Consider the following 22,903-nt stretch of genomic DNA (forward strand, 5'->3'; position numbering starts at 1 on the left):
ATATTTTTATGTTTTTATGGGAACACTCTTACACTGCTGGTGGGAATGCAAGTTGGTACAGCCACTTTGGAAAACAGTGTGGAGATTCCTTAAGAAATTAAAAATAGAGCTTCCCTATGACCCTGCAATTGCACTACTGGGTATTTACCCCAAATACACAGATGTAATGAAAAGGGTCACCTGTGCCGCAATGTTCATAGCAACAATGGCCACAGTTGCCAAACTGTAGAAAGAACCAAGGTGCCCTTCAACAGATGAATGGATAAAGAAGATATGGTCATAAATACAATGGAGTATTATGTCTCCATCAGAAAGCATGAATACCCAACTTTTATAATCAACATGGATGGGACTGGAAGAGATTATGCTGAGTGAAATAATTCAAGCAAAGAGAGTCAAGTATCATATGGTTTCAATAACTTGTGGAGCATAAAGAATAACACAGAGGACACGGGGAAATGGAGAGGAGAAGTGAGATGGGGGAAATCAGAGGGGGAGACAACCATGAGAGACTGTGGACTCTGAGAAACAAACTGAGGGTTTTGGAGGGGAGGGGATGGGGGTTGGGTGAGCCTGGTGGTGGGTATTCAGGAGGGCACATAGTGCATGGAGCACTGGGTGTGGTGCATAAACAAAGAATTTTGGAACACTGAAAAGAAATAAAATAAAATAGGAAAAAATAAAAGGTTGCTCCGGGCAAAAAAAAAGTAAGGGTCAGAACTATTTTACTGTAAGTCTCTAGTTTTTAAATTATGAATGAATCAGGACACCTGGGTGGCTCAGTGGGTTAAGCCTCTGTCTTCAGCTCGGGGTCATGATCTCAGGGTCCTGGAATCGAGCCCCACATCGGGCTCTATGCTCAGCAGAGAGCCGGCTTCCCTCTCTCTCTCCACCTGCCTCTCTGCCTACTTGTGATCTCGCTCTCTGTCAAATAAGTAAATAAAATCTTTAAAAAAAAAATTATGTATGAATCAATATCATAGCCAAGATATCACTTACTTGTAACTTTTTCTTCTCTCTCTGAAGAGTCTGATAAGCTGTAACAAGCTAAAATAAAGACAAAGTCACCAATAACATCAGTCATTCCTAATATTCTAAATTCTGCTAAAATATCTTTATAAAAGTAAAAAAATACACAAATCAGAAGAATCCTTTTATAGATAGATAATTCAACCTAGTTAGATGCACATATAATCAAAACAAACATAAGAAATATGTTTCTGAAAAGTAAAATGTAACTTGACTACAAAATTAAGATATTATATCTGTACATGTATAGTCAGACATATACGTCTTTAAATTTCACTACTTAAGGGCACCTAGGTGGCTCAGTCAGTTGAGCATCTGATGCTTGGTTTCAGCTCAGGTCACGATCTCAGGGTCGTGGAATTGAGCCCCATAATGGGCTCCACACTCAGTGCGGAGTCTGTCTGAGAGTCTCTCTCTCCCTCTCTCCCTCTGGTACCCCCTCCCCCACTGCTCGTGTGCGCGCGCGCGCGCTCTCTCTCTCTCTCTCTGTCTATTCCTCTCTCTCTCTCAAATAAATAAATATTTAAATTTCAGCACTTAATTATGAATGGGGTAGGGATTAAAGCATCCCCAGGGAGCTTGCTAGGAAGAGAAATTCTGAGGTCCCACCCAGACTAAGTGAATGAGACTGGGGGTTGGAGGACAGGATACATGTTTATTTAGCAGGTTCATCAGATGATTTTTGTTTGGGGCTATTACATACAATGTAATTAATCTCTAAAGTCTCTGATTATAGGAACTATGACTATGGCTGGGTAAAAATCTGAGGAAAGAAACTTATAACCAACAGATGAAAACTGGTAATTTTGGTCCTAAACAGATGTTTAAATATTTAACCCCAGTAAATAAGATATTTGAACATTCTAGCACAACCTGATGAAATTATGAATTAACCAGTCTTTTAACCTATTAATTAGCATTATTCCTCTGAAAACTAGGCACATGGCTCCACTGAATTATTTGGACCCACTTCAGAAGTATGAGAGGACTCTGAAGACACAGGCAGCTTTAGGGGAGAAGTACTTCCCTATTCTGAGCCTTGCCTTTCCCTTGGAAGGTTGCTGTGTGCCACAAACACATTTGCTGATGTCTTGAGTTCAGAGGCAGGCAGCAATGGAAGGTGAGTCCGGCAATAAAGAAGAAAAAAAGTTCTGCCAAAGACCATGATCCTCCTCCTCTTATTACCTTAACATAGGTATTCTTATTACTGGATAGGACAGGTGGAAGAGCAGCCCAACAATTAGATGTCACTTATAGCACTATGTTATCCTGGTTACCTACAGTGGCAAGGACTACAGAGACAAAGAATACATGCTCTATTTTCATTCCAAGCTGCATGACTTGACCTGGGGCAGCACAGAAGAGTGGAAACCACCAGAAAGACCTAAAATCAAATCCACAGTCTGTCACTTGCTACTTGTGTGACTTTAAGCACATGACTTAATCTCTATGATTAAGTATCTACGAGTCTCTCTAATCCCTCTTCTACCAAACAGAGATAATTAATATCTAATTCACAGAGATGGTGTAAAACTCAATGGCACTATAAACATAAAATGCAGTGTCTTGCACTGCATTTAAATACTATACTACTGCCCCAGCTTTAAACTTAAGAAGCCATGGGTAAGTCAACAACAACAAATAATTCAGGACGATTATTAACATGGATAGAAATAAAAAATAAATGGGGCACCTGGGAGGCTCAGATGATTAAGCGTCTAACTCCTGATTTTGGTTCAGGTCAGGATCTCAGGGTCACAAGATCAAGCCCCACCTCAGGGTCTGTGCTCAGCAGGGAGTCTGCCTGAGATTCCGCTCCCTCTGCCCCTCCCCCAGCTCTCTCACTCTCAAATAAATAAATCATTTTTGAAAAAATAATACATTTAAAGGAAAAAGTTGCCCAATTCCACAAGTACCTCATGAAATAGATGGCTTTAATGCTATTTACATCTCTAGAATCCAGTCAGCTGATAGATTTTCGCCTAATACTTCCTTTCTATTTTGTCAGTACTTTATAGTTTAAAAAAAATATTTTGTAGATTTCTGTTGTTATTTTTGGCTGCAGGGAAAAACTACGCATACTGTTGTCATAACTGGAAATACAAGTTATGGGCAACTTTATATACGAACCTTGAACTTTATTATTCATTAATTAAAATTAACTGCAATGCTGGGTTACAAATTGTTAAGACAATAAAACATTATGCATTGTCTTTAAAAAAAAATTCATGGGCAACTTGCTCTTGATAAGGCTTTCCTAAAGATAAATTATTTTAACTACACAGGGCAACTTATACAATTCAGCCCAAGAGGACAAACAGAAAAGAGAGATGGGGCAGGACTACAACCTCTTATAGACCGACCACACAAAGTCATCCTCAAGGGGTTTAGCAGTTAAAGATTCATCTGAGGGAAAGTTTAAATGTAGATGTAATGAGTGTGAACCAAATGTGTCAGAAAATCTGACTACCTAAAACGTGACAGGGATTAGTGTAATGGAAATCTGCCTGGCAGAAAAAGTCATTTTGGAACCACAACATTTAAGAGGAAGAACAAGGGAGGGAATGTGAGAAGGAAAAATGATGTACTGTGCACTGAGTATCCAAGCAACACTGGAGATAAGGGCTGGGGGAAAAAGGGGGCATAGAATGTGCAAACCAGAAAACTACAATGACCTTCTCCAAAAATTTTACTAAAGGTTTTGCCAAAGGGCTTCTGTTCACCTGAAAATCTCTTAACTGGATAATGCCATGGACTACCCACCCTTCACTAATCAGTGCATCTAGGGAATCAACAGTTTAGACAACCGCAAGAGTAAAAGCCATACAGTAACATGAATCAGAAAACAATGGGAAAACTTTATAGAGGCAAAAAAGTCATGCTTCTACCTCAGAACATTTTCCTTTGTAGCTACTCAATCTTCGTTCCATTCTTCGCAACCACTGAATCAACTGTTCCTTGCTGAGACTGTCTAAATTAGGGAGCGGATCTTCTGGCTCACTCTCCATATCAGAAGATGGATCAAAGGTGGCCACAGAGCAGTCCAGGTCAAATCGATTCAGGGACTCTCTGGAAGACGTTCGTACCAAAGACTCTTTAGAAGAAGATCGGAAGAGAGATTCCTTTAGGGGACTTCGAAACAAAGACTCCATGGAAGGCACTCGGAGCTGGAGCTTCTGTGCAAAAGACTGCATGTCACCAGACTGCAAACAAAACCCAACAAAACCTGGTTAAAATGCGCATTTAAACTTTCAGTACTTCCTATCACCACCAGTAATCTATTAAAAGTTCTAACAAATTCAATTTATATTCTTGACATTGTACATAATACATGCTTTCTGAAAAACAAGAGACATCTGGTTACTTCTGAAAAAGCACTCAAGTATAGGTCCCAGGTTTGTCACGGAGCAGTGGAACACGCCTCACTAAGTCATTTCCTTCAGTCTGCACATCTGTAAAAGAGATGGATGCCATGCTTTCCCAGCTGACATCACAGTTATGGTGTGAGGATTCATCCCCTTAACTGTAAGATCCTTGGAAGCAGTGATTATCTGTATCCGTGGTACGTACCCAGAACCTAAAAGGGGAGTATATAATATGAAGTGTGTGGCTGAAGTCAAGTGGGCTTTACCTTGAGTCTGTTTGGAGGTGCCAATTCATCACTCCCTTCAACAAAGGAGGGGAATGGAGGAAGGGTGAGGGTAATGCTTAGTGAGCCCACTTTGTTCAATAAGAGAACGCTAGGTAGAGCTGACTAGTGACATCCAGCTCTGCTCTAATTATCATTCTGTCTACTGGGAATAAAAATAAGCATTAAAAAATCAGGGAGGTGGGGCACCTGGGTGGCTCAGCGGGTTTAGCCTCTGCCTTCGGCTCAGGTCATGATCTGATCTGATCATGATCGAGGCCCACATTGGGCTCTCTGCTCAGAGCCTGCCTCCCCCTCTCTCTCTGCCTGCCTCTCTGCCTACTTGTGATTTGTCAAATAAATAAATAAAATCTTAAAAAAAAAAATCATGGAGGACAGCTGAAAAGTCAGCTGGAGTCCCTCTGCACAGATCAATAAGTCTGATGTTAGAAATAGTAATAAACAAGAGCTTTATCTTAATTAATTTGAATAACACATTCATTTGATTAGTAACAACGAAAAATAGTATAATTCCACCTGTTGCTTTAAACTGCATTTCTGTTCAGGTGACAGCAGTTAGTATTTAGCAGGTGTTTCCAATAAATTCATTCTCATTAGCAGCACAGGGTCACCTGCAAGACCTCAGCAATGCCAGGAATGAATGCTCAGAGAAGACTGAGGCCATGTGTGGGCAAAGATTACAGGAAAACAAAAAGAGTCTCTTTAGTATACAATTTTAAAAATCAAACCAAGAATATTTTACTCAAGGATTTTAGAGATTTAGTAATAGTACTAGGTAAAGTGGGAATAAGTAAGAGGGGATAACATGCCCCACCCTCTTCATATACACAGATTTATCAGGTTGTTCGTAATAGTTAAAACTGGAAAAAACCCAAATGTACACCACTAGAGGATATATTATATAAATTATGATATATGAAGGGAGGTATAAGACATACTATTAAATGGGAAAAACGAATATAGAAAACAATATGCATACTGTGAACTAATTTAGATTTAAAGCAATTACATGTGCTTTTCAATATACATACATATGTGTAAACATATGTTTATGTTCACACAAACACCCTTAGAATCAGGTCATTAAGAATAAACACCAAGTGGGTTAAGCCGCTGCCTTCAGCTCAGGTCATGATCTCGGGGTCCTGGGATCGAGTCCCATATCGGGCTCTCTGCTCAGCGGAGAGCCTGCTTCCCTTCCTCTCTCTCTGCCTGCCTCTCTTGTGATTTCTCTCTGTCAAATAAATAAATAAAATATTAAAAAAAAAAAGAATAAACACCAAAAGTTAACAGTGAGTGATTCTGCATGGTAAAATTTTAAGTGATTTTTTTATTTTCATTTTTTTTGTACTTTCTAAGTTGTTTTTTTTTTCATAATGTCTAAGTTTTACCTGTATATTGGAGGAGGGGGGAGATGGAGAAAGTCTTAAGGAAGAGGATAGACCCTATGCTCAAAAACTTTGAAGAACTGCTTTACTGATATTCCATTACTAGCCACTTCTGACCTAAGCCAAAACGTGCTTTTCACTTCACAGAGGTAATAAGTTGCCCTAGGACAAACAGGTAAAGCAAGTCTGAATAACACTAGAGATAACTGTTTTAGGGTCAGCCAAAAGCTAATGAACAATGTCAAAAACATGTATTTGCAGAAGCTGATACACTTAATAACTGCCACTTCCACCACATTTGGAAGTAACATGTTTGAGTACAGCAATTCAGCTTGTGCACTGTCAAGTAAGGGTGCCTGAGTTCAAACCCTGGCTCCACCACTATTTCTACATGACCTTGACCAAATCACTTCACTAGTCTTATTCCCCCTCCGTAAAATGGGGATGATAAAAATAATTATATGATGATAATAGTCATACCAACCATCTCATATGGATGCCACAAGGACTAATGAGTTATTAATACATGCAAAGTGCTTATAGTGTAGCAAATACTCAATAAACATTAGCAATTATCATTAATATTAGAGAAAGGAGACTAAAATAAAAAACAAAGTTATAAATAAGAAAGTCATATACAAGTTTATGTGACAGATTCTTCTGATTAAAGGATGTGGTAGCTAAGAGCATAGGCTATGAAACGAGGCATCTTAGGATCAAGTCTTAACTCTATTGCTTACTGGCAACACAACCTTGAGCAAGTCACCTTCCGTGACTCTGTTTCTTCACATGTAAAATGGGGATAACAACTACACTCACCTCACAAGGTACTTGTGAGGAGTAATAAGTCAATACATATGCAGTATTCTGAAGCATGATTGGCTTAAGGTGAACAATATATACTGGCTACCACCTAATAACCCAATCTTCCTTTCTTTCTTTTAACCAGACCCCAGTTTTGTTCAGAGTCACAATACACTCAGGTAAGAACATTCACCTTCACAAATACAAATTAAAGCCACAAGAGATACCACTGCACGTCCACCGAATGGCTGACATCAAAACTACGGAAAATACCAAGTATTGGTAAGGATGTGGAGCAGTCCACTTTAGAAAACTATCTGTCAGTATTTACTAATACTGAACACGTGTATACAATCTGAATCAGCAATTTCGCTACTAAATATATACTTAACAGAAATAAATAAATATGTCCAAGAAAAGACAAACTAGAAAGTTTATAGCAACGTTCTTCAAAATTGCCCCAAACTTGATGCTACTGTTGATGACTATGAATCACCAAATGGATAAATTGCAGTCTGTTCACCAATGGAATACTAGACAGCAATGAGAATGATTTACAACCACAACAATATAGACAAATCTCATAAATAAAGTATCAAGCAAAAGAAGACAGACACAAGAGTACCCATTTTTATTCTGTTTACCTAAATTTCAAAAACAGGCAAAATTAACCTAGATGTCAGAAGTTACCCTTGGGAGTTAAGAGCAGGGAATGGAAGGGAGCATAAGGGCTTCCAGGATACTGTTAATTTCTGTTACCTGATTTGGAGTGCTGGTTACAAAGTCCAGCCAATAATGTACACTACTGTACAACCTTCCAGACAGGTATCATTTTCTTCATAAAAAGAAATATTGCTTCCGTCCTTATCTTCAGTCTTTCCTCCTGTCTAGAATGAAGATGTACTTCTTGGAGGCCAACTTGTAATTGTGAGGGTGAAAGGCAGTGCCAAGGATGTGGGGGGACAAGAGGCTAAAGGGAGACGTGCCCTTAATCCTCAGGCCCTCTGATATGTGGAAAACTCAACTCTCACCGGGGTGCCAATTGTCAGGTTTCTGACACCAAAGACATTCACAGATTTATAATTCATTTTTGAAAAAAACTGAAGAGGGCCAGAGAAGGAGAAATGTACACGCAAAAATAAATGAAAACATCAGAGTTACTTTTAATTCCTTTCTGTCTCCCATCTGACCCCGTTTTCAACCCCTCCTTTTATTCCTCTAACACTCTTCTTGTTCAGACCCTTATCCTGTTTCAGCTGGATACCTGCAGCAGCCTTGTGTTCCCTTGTCTCTAATCTCTTACCCAATCTGTCCTATTGTACTGTTACAGAACTGTCTTCCAAAAACACCATCCAGACCATTTCATTCCAATTCTTAAACTGGATTCCCAGTTAATATAAAGTTCAAATTCCTTAGCTTATATTCAAGGTTTCCATTTCCCAAACCTTTTTCTCCATAAATTCACCCTTCCACGTACCAAAAACTTGAGTCGTAACAGGCAACTTCCCTCCCTGAAACAAACGCATCATTGTGTGCCTCTGTACCACTGCCCATAATTTCCCTGCATAGGAAAATCCAGACATCCTTCAAAACTCAGCTCAAATGTCAGCTCTTCTAGGAAACCTAAGATCTCACTCATCAGAAATAACCTTTCTGATGGCCTTAGCTTTCACCAGAACCATTACTGGAGCACTTACTGCACTCTGACTCACCATTAGTTACTTACATGCTGGTATAACAACTGAATTGTTTATGCCCCAGAATAACTACAGTGACATCACAGCACAGTGGTTAAGAACACAGACTCTGAGGGGCGCCTGGGTGGCTCAGTGGGTTAAAGCCTCTGCCTTCGGCTCAGGTCATGGTCCCAGGGTCCTGGGATAGAGCCCCACATCGGGCTCTCTGCTCAGCGGGGAGCCTGCTTCCTCCTCTCTCTCTGCCTACTTGTGATCTCTGTCTGTCAAATAAATAAGTAAATCTTTAAAAAAAAAAACAAAAAAACAGACTCTGAACCAAATTCCCTGATTTGAATCGCAGCTTTACAACTTACTAGTTTGTAGTTTTAAGGCCTCTGTGTTTCACTTTTCTTATCTATAAAATGGAAATAGTAACAGTACTACCTAGTAGAATTGTTATAAGAATTAAATGAATGAAAATACTTAAAATAATGTATTATATGCAGTAAGCACTAAGTTTTTCTTTCACTATCTCTGCTACACATACACCCTTAACCCAGATTTTATGCCCATTTAGAAAAGAATCCATATTCCCTATCTGTCTTAGCCACAGTGCTTTCCATAAAGCTGCTGCTTAGTACACATTTGTTCAGTTATGTCTTAATCTATCCAAATGAGATGATGATCTAATAAGAGATATTTAAACATTCAATGCTTTGGTCAAAATGAGATGTCTCAAACACATCATTCTATATATACAGTATATGCTATTCTAGAAATCATCATAAAGTATTAGTACGCAATCCATAACAGTCAAAAAGAAAAAGGAAGAAATGAAAATACACACCACAAAAAGATTTCTACAATAATGTTTCGTAGTTCTATTCTTAATAGTCGAAAACTGGAAACAGCCCAGGTGTCCATTAGCAGGTAAATAAACTGTGCAATATCTATTCAAAGGAGTCCTACACAGAATAAAAAGGAACAAACTACTGATAACCACAACAATATGAATGAAATCTCAAAAACACTCTGGTGAGTAAAAGAAGCCTTCTATAAGACAGTTCATATTACATACATGAGGCCACTTATATCAAGTTCCAAATCAAGCAAAACTAATCCATTGTACGGTGGGGAAAAATTCTAAGAGATTACCTCTAGGAGGGAGAAGAACCATAAAGGAACTTTCTGGAGTGCTGATAATGTTCTATAATTTGTGTATGGGTGTAGCATATGGATTTGGCATATACATTTGTTAAAACTCAGTTAATGTACACTTGAGGATTTTGTATTTCATTTTACATAAAATTTACCCCAAAAAAGGACACAATTCAGTAAGCTCTTTGACATCAGTCTTAGCAGTATTTTTTTGGACCAGTATCCTCAGGCAAGGGTAACAAAAGCTAATATAAACAAATGGGATTATATCAAACTAAAAAGCTTTTGCACAGTGAAAGAAACCATCAACAAAACGAAAAGGCAACTTACAAACTATAAAAGATATTTGCAAATCGTAGATTTGATAAGGGATTAATATCTAAAATATATAAAGAATTTATGCAATATAAAAAAAATTTTTTTAATGGGCAGAGGACTTGAATAGACATTTTTCCAAAGACAGGCAGATGGCAAACGGGCATGTGAAAAGATACTCAACATCGCTAATCATTAGGGAAATGCAAATTGAAACCACTACAAGATATCACCCTCACAGTAGTGTGACTAGCTATTACCAAGAAGACAAAAAATGGCAAGTGTTGATGAGGATGTAGGAAAAAAGGGAAGCTTGGCGCACTGTTGGTGGGAATGTAAACTGGCATAGCCACTATGGAAAAGAGTATGGAGGTGCATCAAAAAGGAGAAATTGAAAAGAGAACTACCACACAATCCACCAATCCCACTTCTGGGTACTTATCTGAAACAAACAAATGAAAACACCAACTCAAAGAAATATATGTATCCTTATGTTCACTGCAACATTATTTATACTAGCCAAGATACAGAAGGAACATCTAAGTGTCCTTCAACAGGTGAACTGATAAAGAAGAGGCAAGATATATGTTATATATATAACATATATATATAAAATGAATATTAAAGAAATATTTACATAAAAATTTTACTTAGCCATGTAAAAAGAATGAAATCTTGCCATTTGTGACACAGATGGACCTAGAGGGTATTATGCTAAATGAGATAAGTCAGACAAAGAAAGCCAAATGTCACATGACTTCACGTATCTGTAGAATCTAAAAAATATATATAAAACTATACAGACTCAAAGACACAGGAAACAAATTATTGGTTGCCAGAGTGGGGAGGGGTCTGGGGAACAAGACAAAATACATAATGAGAATTAATAGGTAGAAACTTTCAGTTACAATAGAAAGAAGTCAGGCAGATGTAATGTACAGCATAGGAAACACAATAATACTGCAATAACTTTGTGTGGTGACAGATTCTGTTAACTAGACTAATCATGATGATCATTTCCTAACTTTAATATAAAAATATCAAATCACTATGATATACACCTAGTATGAAACTAATGGAATATTGTATGTCAATTATACTTCAATCTAAAAAAAATCTAGACAGATAACTATCTTTTAATCAGATAAATTAAATTTTCATCACAACTTATTACTATAGAACCTGTGGGCTGTGTGTCATTAGTAGCTAGATACATAATTATACCACTAATTATTCCTCTGACACTAGTCAGTTCCATATCAAGTCAGTTCCATAACAAATTTGATTTAACTTGTATTTTAACTTGAGAATTAATTCTTATTAATTAATTCTTCCTCTCTTCTTAAAGTAATTAAAATATTAATACTTAAATACAAATATTGAACTCTGATAAATAATGTACACGCTAAAATATTAGGGGGAAGGATACTGTGGCCTGCAACTTACTTTGAAATGCATCAAAAACGTAAAACGTAAAATGGATTGAGGGGTTAGATAGAAGAATGTATACTGGGACAGATTTGGGATAAATCAAGTACAGTAAAGTACCAATGGCAGTATCTGGGTGGTAGGTACAAAGATGCTCACTTTAAAGTTCTATTTCTCTGTATGTTTGAAAATTTTCATAAGATACTGTGATGAAAAGAAAAAAGGAGTAAACACTTGTTAAATCATTATATTATGTGCCAAAAATCAACTGATTTACATAGGATTTCTGAGCCAGTAATAAGGGGATCACAGGCAGCTATGTTTACGAACTCCTGGGCTTCCTTTATACCATCTCTTCTCTTCTACCTTGGTGTCAACTCTTATTTCCTGCTGCTGTCAAGATGCCCAATCATAGTAAGCATTCCACCCCCTTTAAGAACATACATTATTCCTGGGGCCCTGGGTGGCTCAGTGGGGTAAGCCTCTGCCTTTGGCTCAGGTCATAATCTCAGGGTCCTGGGATTGAGTGGGCTCTCTGCTCAGCGGGGAGCCTGCTTCCTCCTCTCTCTCTGCCTACTTATGATCTCTGTCAAATAAATACGTAAAATTAAAAAAAAAAAAGAATATACATTATTCCCAATTTGCTAATAACAGCCAACAACCAACTTGTCAGAAATGTGTTTAAAAATGGACTGTAAGGGGCTCCTGGGTGGCTCAGTGCGTTAAGCATCTGCCTTTGGCTTAGGTCATGATCACAGGGTCCCCGCATCAGACTCTGCTCAGTGGAGAGCCTGCTTCTTCCTCTCCTTCTGGGGCTCCCACTGCTTGCACGCACTTTCTTTCTCTCTTCAATCTCTCTGTCTCTCTCTCTCTCTCAAATAAATAAATAAAATCTTTTACAAAAATGTTTGAATAATGGACTCTGAGTAAAGGCATCTCCCTTGTTATAAGAATCAAAAGAGATCATATATATAAAATGTTTAACAATGCCAGACACACAGTAAACAATAAATACTACTTTATTATTTTTTAGAAAAATAGTTGTATTTTTTTTAAAGATTTTATTTATTTATTTGATGGAAAGAGAGATCACAAGTAGGCAGAGAGGCAGGCAGAGAGAGAGGAGGAAGCAGTCTCCCTGCTGAGCAGAGAGCCAAACGTGGGGCTCGACCCCAGGACCCTGAGATCAAGACCTGCGCCAAAGGCAGAGGCTTAACCCACTGAGCCACCGAGGTGCCCCTAGTTGTGTATTTTTAAGAAAGTTCAAAGTCTTCAGTGGGCTTACTTCCTGAACATTATGCATGCTCATTCTTCACCTTAATGAAAATTTAAATTTCTCCTGAATGTGTCATAAAGCTTCATTCTAGTTTTTGCATTCATGACAGTATTTAGTCTTTTTGGACTACAAGAGAGGAATATAAACTTTCTATTTTTTTTATTATGTCAGTTTTTGATGTAGTGTTCCCTGATTCATTGTTTGCGTATAACACCCAGTGCTCCATGCAATCCATGCCCTCCTTAATACCCATCACCAGGCTCACCCATCCCCCAACCCCCTTCTAAAATGGAAAATAGGCATTCTAAATAATATTTTTAATAATATTAAAGATCACTGGATCTGTCCAGCACCATTTAGAGTGGTGCATCCAAATATTTTACCCCTACTTCCTGGCACTTATAGAAAATGAGGTATTTATAGAGGACTTTGAATTAACTAGGGAGTCTGGGCAAAGCCAGTGTCAACAAGCTCAGGGACTTGGACTACGCCTGGAACTTGACCAGCCCCCATGAGGGAATGAGGTTCTCATTCACAGAATCTGTTCATGGCATTTGGGAAGCTTTAATCCATACATTTGTTAGACAATACTTTAGAATGGTTAGTCTATGTAATTTAGTTCGTACATCACTTAGTTCATAAATTGTCTACATACATGCTCATTCACAAATTAAAAATGTTTTGCCCTACATTAGAGACTGCTGAGAACAGCCAGGTTAATGATAATATCATTACCAAAGCCAAAGCAAACAAATATTCTCTCAGACACTGCTGCCCTTATGACATTTTTAATGAATTTTGTTTCCTTCTTTTTAGGAAAGAGTCAAAAGAAATTCACCTGAGCTGTATTCCCCAAATAATTTTTTTAAATCAAAGATAACACAAGTTTTCTAGTAGTAAAAATACTATGCAAACTTTAAGAGAAATCCCATTTCCTCCATATCCCCCACCTTAAATTACTAACTCAAATTATGTAACTCAATGTCTTTATGTAACTCATGTAACTCAATTAAATTATGTAAATTTGTAAATTTATGTAAATTATGTAACTCAATGTCTTTAGACATAAACTGTCCATAACCTTTTACAACTATAAAATCAGATTCCTTTTTTCAAAAAGTTTTCCCTTCACTGCCATTAATTTTTTTAAATGAGTAACAATGGCATGTGACAGAACTGGTGTATATACAATGAACTACTTTCATTTAAAACTGTTTCTAAGAAAGCATCAACCAACCTGGATTTACCATACATAGTGTATGAAATGTATAGACATCACTATTTCAAATATAAAGCCAGGTGCTAATAATACAGATTGACCAACACTCTGAAATGACTTGCTATTTTCTAAAATAACATTAGTAACAGACCTGAGGAGTTGTTGGTTCGCTTCCATTAACACTGTCGGGAGATTTCATAGCTTGGATAGATGCATTCTAAGAAAAACAAAGAAACATCATAAAGAAAAGGAACAAAAAGCCAAGCTTTTAAAACTGTGAAGAACAAAGACCAAGTACCAAGACCTATTAGACACATTTATCAAACAAAATTAGTTCATTTATTAGAATGTTTTCATGCAAGGCAAAACTAGTATGGTGAGTATTAGAAAATTTATTTTGCTATAACATATGTAACTAAATAGCAAAGATTAGTATGTAGCAAAGTTTATTTTAAACTAATCACATATCTCTCCCCATTATAATGTCCCCAGTTTTTTCCCCCATGACAAAACTAACATCAGGGAATCAATTAGCAAACCTCATTCAAGGAGATGACTACCCAGAAAAAGAAGTAATGTCAAGTGTTCCCTATGATCAAATAATACTCAAAGTTATTTGGGCTAAGACCTGAAAAACATCTTTATAACAAGAAATGGAAATGCTTCATTCATCTGAGACCAGCAATCTAAATGAAATTATTATGGCAATTTTCAGAAAAATTTATAATTAAAAAATCTTCCACATATGAAAGCTTTTTGTTTTATTCTCTTAGTATGATGAATGTTCTAAGTTAAGTGACATCCTACTGATCACCCTTTACTGGCATTGGTTTCATGGTAACGAATGAGATTTTTTGAGATTCAAAATTCTATACTGCATTCATAATACACTAACCAAAATTAGAGCTATACAAGTAGCTCATGATAAAATAACTTCTAAGTTTTAAACAAAGCATTAGAGCAAATACTAGCCACTATGTTTCAGTAAGTTGGTAGTTAAATTAGACATTTCCCATACATTTCCACGGTGGACCAAGGAAGGGTCAAATAACTGACCTTACTTATTCTTAAATATAAGTGGAAAAGGCACTCGGCTTTGCAAGTGTTCTCAAATTTTTGAACTCTCGTTAGGTATTAGATACTAAGAAATTATTAATTTTCAGGTGTGATGAATGTATTGTATTGTATATTTTTAGTTGTTATCTTTTAGAAATAAATACCAAAACATTTAGATAGAATAAGGTTTCTGAAATCTGCTAATAATCCCAACAGAGATGGAGACAGAGAAAGGGAGGTGTGCATGTGTGGGTGGGTGGCTAGAGGAGCGTAGCAGTACAATACTGCAATAAGATGGCCATGAGTTACTAACTGAGGATACTGGGGGATGAGAGAGAGTTCTTATACCACTATTACTATGATTTCCACTTTCAGTTTGGATTTTTCTCTAATAACAACTGAAGTATCTTCTCCCTCTAATATAAAGAGTTTTGGGTGTGGAGTCTGCTTAAGATTCCCTTTCTTGGGCGCCTGGGTGGCTCAGTGGATTAAAGCCTCTGCCTTCAGCTCAAGTCATGATCCCAGGGTCCTGGGATGGAGCCCCACATTGGGCTCTCTGCTCAGCAGGGAGCCTGCTTCCCCCCTCTCTCTCTGTGCCTGCCTCTCTGCCTGCTTGTCATCTCTGTCAAATAAATAAATAAAATCTTAAAAAAAAAAAAAAAAGATTCTCTTTCTTCCTCTCCCTTTGCTCCCGTTACCCCCTGCTTGTGTGCTTGCACGGGCACGCGCGCGCTCGTTCTCTCTCTCTCTCTCTCGGCAAACAAACAAACAAAAAGAGTCATCAAATTCTATCAGTCTAAGACATTTTCCTTTAAGTTATATAGAGGAGAAAAGTTAGGGGAACATAACTTTTATCTTCCTGTTCTCTGCCATTTCAAAGAATTTCAAGTTGTATATATGGCTATATTTGTGTAGCATGATAATTAATGCTTGCTGACTCTAAAAATAAACTACACTATACTCTATAAAATAAAAAACATACTTTATAGAGTTCAACAAGTCTTTCAGTCCATATACTGAAAATTAATAAACAGTTAAATTATGGAGAAAGGAAGTGAAATCATTCCCTAAAATATTTTAAATTAGGAGGAAGAGTAATTACAGAGTTCATATTCTAAGTTACTTGACACATGATTGTGGTCCATACAAAAAACTATTCTATAATTATCTGACCTATCACAATATCAGAAAAACACTACCTAACATTTAAAAACTCTCCTCCCTGCATATGTATTTCAATATATGTATTATACCATATATTTAAATAAATGCAGAACAGTTAGAGAAAGCATTGGTTACATGACCTTGTAAATTTAAATTACAAAACTGTACAAGCAAAATTAAAGATTTTGAAACTACCTGAAATGCCCTCTTCATTTCTACACAGCAAATTCTCATTTACCTTTTAACTTTCAATGCAACTTCTGTAATGAAGCTTCATAACGCTTGCCAGAGGGCTCATATTCCCTATGCCTATATTTTCTTCTACGAAGGTTTAATTCCTTTGTATTTCAAGCATATGTCTCCATACTAAACTATAAACTCCTGGAGGGCAGGAATCCTGTATTTTCATCTTGGTCCCCAGGACTTCTGCCTGACTGGTGGAAGAAGTTCAGTATATGCTTGTCAAATCCTGTGCAGTTACTTCCTTCGGTATGAAAAGACTTCTGAAGTCCTTCTCCCAGAGAGAAGCTCAACACATGTCAATACTCAACTGTCATCAAAACTTTCTCCTGGAGACAATTCTAAGACAAGAGAAAAATTCTTCTAATCTAACATGCATTTAATTTAAAAGCACACACAGATTGCCTGCCAGATTTATCTTCAATTATGTTTTGTTCAATCTTTTGACAAGTATTTACTGACTGCTGAGCACTAAGCAATTTTTAGAATTTGGGGTCATTTTGCAAAAAACTGAACTAGCTAGAAGTCAACAGCTGATGATCTCATAAGTAGACCCTCACTAAATTTGTATTCCATTACAGGTTATGCTATGGTTTCCTTTGTTACATGGAAAAAAGTCAAGTCTTTATCTGAACAAAATTCAAATAAGACTAAGGAAGACTTTTAGTATACTTAAATTATTTTTAAATAGTTCAAAAGCCTCTATTTTAAAATCATTAGCATTTCTCACAACAGAAGAGGTCCTTAAATTACTTTGATGTATATGGAAGTGGGCCTCAGAGAAGCTTTTTTTTTTTTTGTCTCTGTTATTATTACATGAAGTATAATGTAATATCCTTTTGTGTTTTTAAAGAAAGTGGTAAGTTATCTTTAAATGGGACTCCTGTCTCCTTCTCCAACCAGTTTTGAAAATAGTGAGGTGTCACTTATAGCCAGAACGAAGGAGAAATCCTTTGCCCTAAGATCCAAGCTAGGACATCACTAAAACCCTCAGCTGCTTTCTTCTCTAAAACCTGGTTCAGGGTGCCTGAGTGGCTCAGATGGTTAAGTGCCTGCCTTCAGCTAAAGTCATGATCCCAAGGTCCTGGGATCAAGCCCCATGTTGGGCTCCCTGCTCAGCAAGGAGTCTGCTTCTCCCTCTCTTCTGCTCCCACCCCACTTATTCTATTTCTCTCTCTCAAATAAATAAAATCTTTAAAAAAAAAAAAAAAAGTTCAGAAAGTAATTCAGGATTGCTACTGACTAGATGCAGACCAAGGTTTTCCTGGCTGCATGGATTAACTACAGAAATGTTCTAATTTCATCACAAGCTACTTAGTAAATTAAACCAATTCTCATCATTTAAAAAAACCTGAATCCCAATTCAGTCAGTGTCCAATGCAACAAAAAAAAAACAATCCTTACTGGGCAATCAAACATATCTAAGTTTTCCTAAATTAAGAACTTAATAAGACACATATGAAAACAGTCCACTTTCTCAAAGTGCAATTATATACAAGATTTAAAATTGTATGAATTCAGTCAACTGAAAATTAATGAGATAATTACTTTCTTTCAGATGTTTAATATATAGAAAACTGGTACTCTCCCAAAATAAGATGTAATTATTTGTTACAGTAGAATCCACCTACCTGCTCAATGTTGTTCAAATGGATTTATATATAATTTTTTTTCTTAAAATGTGAGTCACATCTTAAAATATTCTTGGCCTCCTACCAACAGTAAGACAGATTTCTAGCAATACATACCATGTTTCGTTAATGTGCAAACATTCCCTTGAGAGATAACTTAGAGTTTACACTAAGTTGAAGGTAGTCTTCACTACATTAATGAAAATAGTGTTATTTTGTTGTTAAAAAGCTACCAGAAAACATACCAGCCATCAGAATTCAGCAATTCACTCTGATTTTTTAGAGCAGGGTTAGCACTGAAGATGCTTTGAGAGACAATCAGTGACAAGCAGCATGAGATTTGCTTCTAGAATTACCAAATTACTTTGCTTCCCCACAAAGGGAATGCAGAAAGCGGTGGAAGGACTCACCACACTGTCAGTCTGTGTTTTAGGCTGTTTGGAGGAATCCAAAGCAAAGATAGTATACTCAGAGAGAAAAGCAGGCTCTGCTATCATCCCGGCTAGTAGCTGTCTCATTCAGTGTAATAAGCAGAGGTATAAAAATAAAACAAATAATGAAAAACAGATCACAGTAAGGGCATGTTGCAAAGTGTTCTCTCCACACAGCATACACAACACTGTAATGACCTTGCACCACCACAACTGCTACCATCTCTCCACCCACAGAAATAACAAGTTGCTGGAAAGGATAGGAATGGAGAGGAGTTGAGCCGTTTAGAAACTCAAAGCCCAACTTTAATCAACTTGCTTACTGGCATACAAACGATATATGCAACAGCCTCAGAAACACACCGCATGTCTGCCGATTTGGTTTAAGGGTCTAACCAGGGGGCACCTGGGTGGCTCAGTGGGTTGAGCCGCTGCCTTCGGCTCAGGTCATGATCTCGGGGTCCTGGGATTGAGTCCCGCATCGGGCTCTCTGCTCAGCAGGGAGCCTCCTTCCCTCTCTCTCTCTGCCTGCCTCTCTGTCTATTGTGATCTCTCTCTGTCAAATAAATAAATAAAATCTTAAAAAAAAAAAAAAAAGAGTCTAACCAGTAAAAACCATACATGGTAAAGAACACAAACCCTTAACCCTTAATGTAACAAATACTGACCATTTTTATACATTCAAAAAGACAGCAGTGAAATTTATGGTGAGGACAAAACACATAAAATTTTAAATAATCATTTATTTTGCACTTAGAAACAAAAATAGTTTTCTCCAATATGTACAAAGGAAACTTCTGAAACTGAAATTCATACAAGTTCTAAGGATAAATTCTATTATACTAATTATTTTAAATGTATTCTCTTCTGTCCTTCAGTCTTCAGAAACTATATACACCAAATATTAATAATCATTATTAGATTTAGAAGAAATCATAATTAAAATGAACTTTCCAATGCGAAACAGCTGAAATCTGCATAAGCTCTGTGATGTCACACAGTTTACCAATGTCAACTCCCCCGTTTTGAGAGCATACAATAGTTATACAAGAAAACTTTGGGAGAAAATGGGCAAAAGGTACACAGGTCCTCCTTAAAAAAATTTTTAAAACCTCCTGGGGATCTATGGTTATTTCAAAACAAAAACTAAAAAAAAAAAAAAAATAGTCTTCTGCAAATATTAACATAGCAGTTAATGTATATTATGTTACATATTATATATAAGAAAGAACATATCCGAAAATAAATGTTGCACAAGCTTAAGAACTTACACTTTTCATCTTAGTATGGTAGAGTTATGGATATGACTACAGAGACTCCACTAACTCTTCATCTGGTCCTAAAAGTTGAGTATTAGTGGTGTACTAAAACGTACTAGATGCCTGTTTGGCTCTGGGCACTCATCTTATCCAAGTTTCTACTCTTGCTGAAAATCTGAACTCTCCTGGCAACTCAGAAAAGTCATCCTTGAAATGAATGTGATTTTAAATGAAGGGCTATACAAATTCACTCTTCTTACGCTTCCAAAATTAACATTTGAAATGAAGTCACTCTGTCCCACAACAAAAAAATTTAAAATATCATAGTAAAGAGTATATTTGAAAAAAACACAAACGCTGATACCCAGTACAGAAAAACATATTAACCAAACATTTCAAAGGAAGCTGGGCCCAAACAACAATTTACACTCCTGCCCCTAGTCCAAGTAAAAGCCAAGTGTATCAAAATTAGTTTCCATTGACAGCTACCTCAAAACCTAAAGAGCCTTTCTTCCCACTCACTGTCCTTGTCATTTGCTTCCTATGCCTATGAAAATCTTACACACATCAGTTCCCAAATATTCTCAATCAAATTCTGTCTCAACTCCGTGTCTCTCAAACTCTGTTGAAATTCTAATCCAAATCTATTAAGAACTTAATTCACCTCTTCTGTGGTCCTTAGGTGAAGCCATCAGTTGAACTAACACTGACTAAAGTTCTATGTCTAAACACTGATGAAGATACATAAAACTCTCATCAGATATCTGTTGAAGGCTTTTGATCTATCCTGCATGTCTCTTATTCTCTATATATACTTATTAATCTCTCTGAGTTTTCAGTGGAATTACTCAGTATTCTTTTTAAATACCCCAATTTTCCCATGAACTGGGACTTGTCTGAGTTTTATTCTATGTTTTTATATCATTTTTTTTTTTTTTTACTTCAAGGATTTCTAATTGGTTCTTTTTCATACCTACTAAATCTACTTTTGTTTTGGTCTGTTTTTTCCCCATAATTTTATATTCTTTTTCAGAGAATTAATAATTCATGTATCTTATCAAAGATATTTGTTTTTAAAGTTTTTTCTAGACTACTCTATTAATTTGAATTTCATCTAGGATAAATTTATATTCCAATTCCTGTTTTTACTGACTGCCTTCCTAGCATTTGCTTTAGAATTTTCATTTACAGGTTCACTTTGAAGAAGGTATTATCTTTCTCCTTCCTTCTGTACTCATCTTTCTTTATCCAGTCAATCTGATTCCCTAGGCTCCAGTTTGAGTTTCCTGTCCTATGGCAATATAGGGGTTATCACGGACTCAGTCACAATAAGCCAAAGTGAGTCTGCTTCAGTTCTTGCTCATGAGGCCTCCCCCTAGGGACAGGAGCTTCTCACAATGGGCCACAGAGAGCTGTAGGCAGCAGTTAGTGAAAGCTTTTCTCAACCTTTTTCATCCAGTGCTGGAGGCACCTGTTCAGTTCCTGGCTTGCAGCACTAAATGTGAAGGTCTTAGCCAGGGAAACGAGGAAGAAAATGTTATAAAAAGCAACCAGATTAAAGAAGATATAAAACTACCTCTGTTTACAGATGACAACATCTTATACATAGAAAATACTAAATACTCTACTAAATAACTATTAGAACCTAATAAATGAGTTCAGCAAAGCTGCAGGATACAAGATCAACTGACAAAAAGCAACTTTATTTCTACAGAGTGACAATGAGAAACCAAAAATGAAATTAAGACAACAATCCTGTTTACAGTAACATCCAGAAGAATAAAATACTTGGAAATAAATTTAACAAAAGTAGTACAGAACTTATATTCTGAAAAGCATACATTTTTTTTAAATTAAAGGAGACCTAAATAAATGGAGGAGAAGAGGCAAAAAAGGGAGGAGGGGGAGAAGATAGAAAGCTTCCCAACTAATAAAAACTGATAAAGACAACACAAAAAGAAGAGTACAAACCACTCTTCTCACAAATAGAGTTGGGAGAAATATATACAATGTAACTATCAAAGTGAGTACAGCAGGATAATAATAATGCAACCTGATCAGCTGAGTTGATTTAAGGAATGAACAATTAAGCCAACATTAGGAAGCTTAATATTAGGAAGCCTATTAATAATTAAGCTTAATATTAGGCTTAGTATTAGGAAGCCTATTAATATAACTCATATCTTATCATTAGACCAAAAGAAAAAACTATGAGATACCAAGACAATTTGACAGGGGTAAAAGACTTTCATTAACCAACAGAGGGTAGGGACAGGTGGCTTCCAATCTAAGTCTAACAAAGTAAAAGCATACTAGCTTTGAAAGTCTATCTATTTAGGGGCAAAATTAATTCCAAACTTAAGAAGAAATATTTCTTACCCATTACTTTGAAGATACTTCTCAGTTAATTCCTAAAGAACAATGCCTGTAGCCCTTAAATAGAATAAATTTATAAAATGTGCTTAAGATGTATCAAAAGCTGAGAGTGTCATAGAATAGTACAAACTAATTGGAATGACAAAGACAACTAAATAAGCATTATTTTATTTCTGAAAGATGTGTCAGATCAAGAAGAATAAAAAATAGAGGCACCTGGCTGGCTCAGTCAGTGGAGTGTGCAACTCCTGATCTCAGGGTTATAAATTCAAGCCCCACCTTAGGTATAAAAAGAAAGAAGAAAAAGAGGGGGAGGTGGAGGAAGAAGAAGGTGGAGGAGGAGAAAAAAGTGACATCTTTCTCAAAGTTTGGGAAAGCATTCCAATCCAAAGCAGCCTGACGCTTCATTATTTCTTCCCTTGCAATGTCACAATTAAAAACTTAGCGTGTGTGCTATCCAAGAGCTGATAGGTACAGAAAAAAGCCTTTCCATTTCTGTATAATAATAATCTTTTTTATGTGATACACAAATTATGAGTATTTCCATACTTCTGAATTCACTTGCTACTCACAAGAACTTCCACATTTTGCTAAAAAGAAACATTATATCATTTAAAACAGAAAGTTGGGATCTTCTATATCAGAGATTTAACAAAATATTCATTATAACACAATTCTAAAGACGAGAAAGCTGAGGTTCTACAAAGTTACAAGCAGTTATGTCCAAAGTCACAGAGCAAGTAAGGGATGATGTTCTGTGATCCCTCCACTGTTCCAGGCTGTCTCTCTGCACGTAGGGAAGCA

At 36.7% G+C, this 22,903-nt stretch overlaps 1 protein-coding gene across 8 annotated transcripts in view; it reads right to left on the reverse strand.

Moving 5' to 3' along the window:
• Window positions 1-22,903, reverse strand: part of GOLGA4 (golgin A4) — a 119,669-nt gene that overhangs the window by 76,674 nt on the left and 20,092 nt on the right. For 3 of the 8 annotated variants that reach the window (XM_046003811.1, XM_046003810.1, XM_046003809.1), the window contains exons 3-6: window positions 18,444-18,542; window positions 14,094-14,159; window positions 3,918-4,232; window positions 1,000-1,047 (exon numbers count right to left, since the gene is read on the reverse strand). In XM_046003811.1, coding sequence (XP_045859767.1) covers window positions 1,000-1,047; window positions 3,918-4,232; window positions 14,094-14,159; window positions 18,444-18,542 — 528 coding nt within the window. The remainder of the gene's footprint in view (window positions 1-999; window positions 1,048-3,917; window positions 4,233-14,093; window positions 14,160-18,443; window positions 18,543-22,903) is intronic. The other 5 variants (XM_046003815.1, XM_046003817.1, XM_046003813.1 and 2 more) reach the window with 2 other exon arrangements.

Source organism: Meles meles, chromosome 4, assembly GCF_922984935.1.
Source record: "Meles meles chromosome 4, mMelMel3.1 paternal haplotype, whole genome shotgun sequence".
In the NCBI taxonomy this organism is placed as follows: Eukaryota; Metazoa; Chordata; class Mammalia; order Carnivora; family Mustelidae; genus Meles; species Meles meles.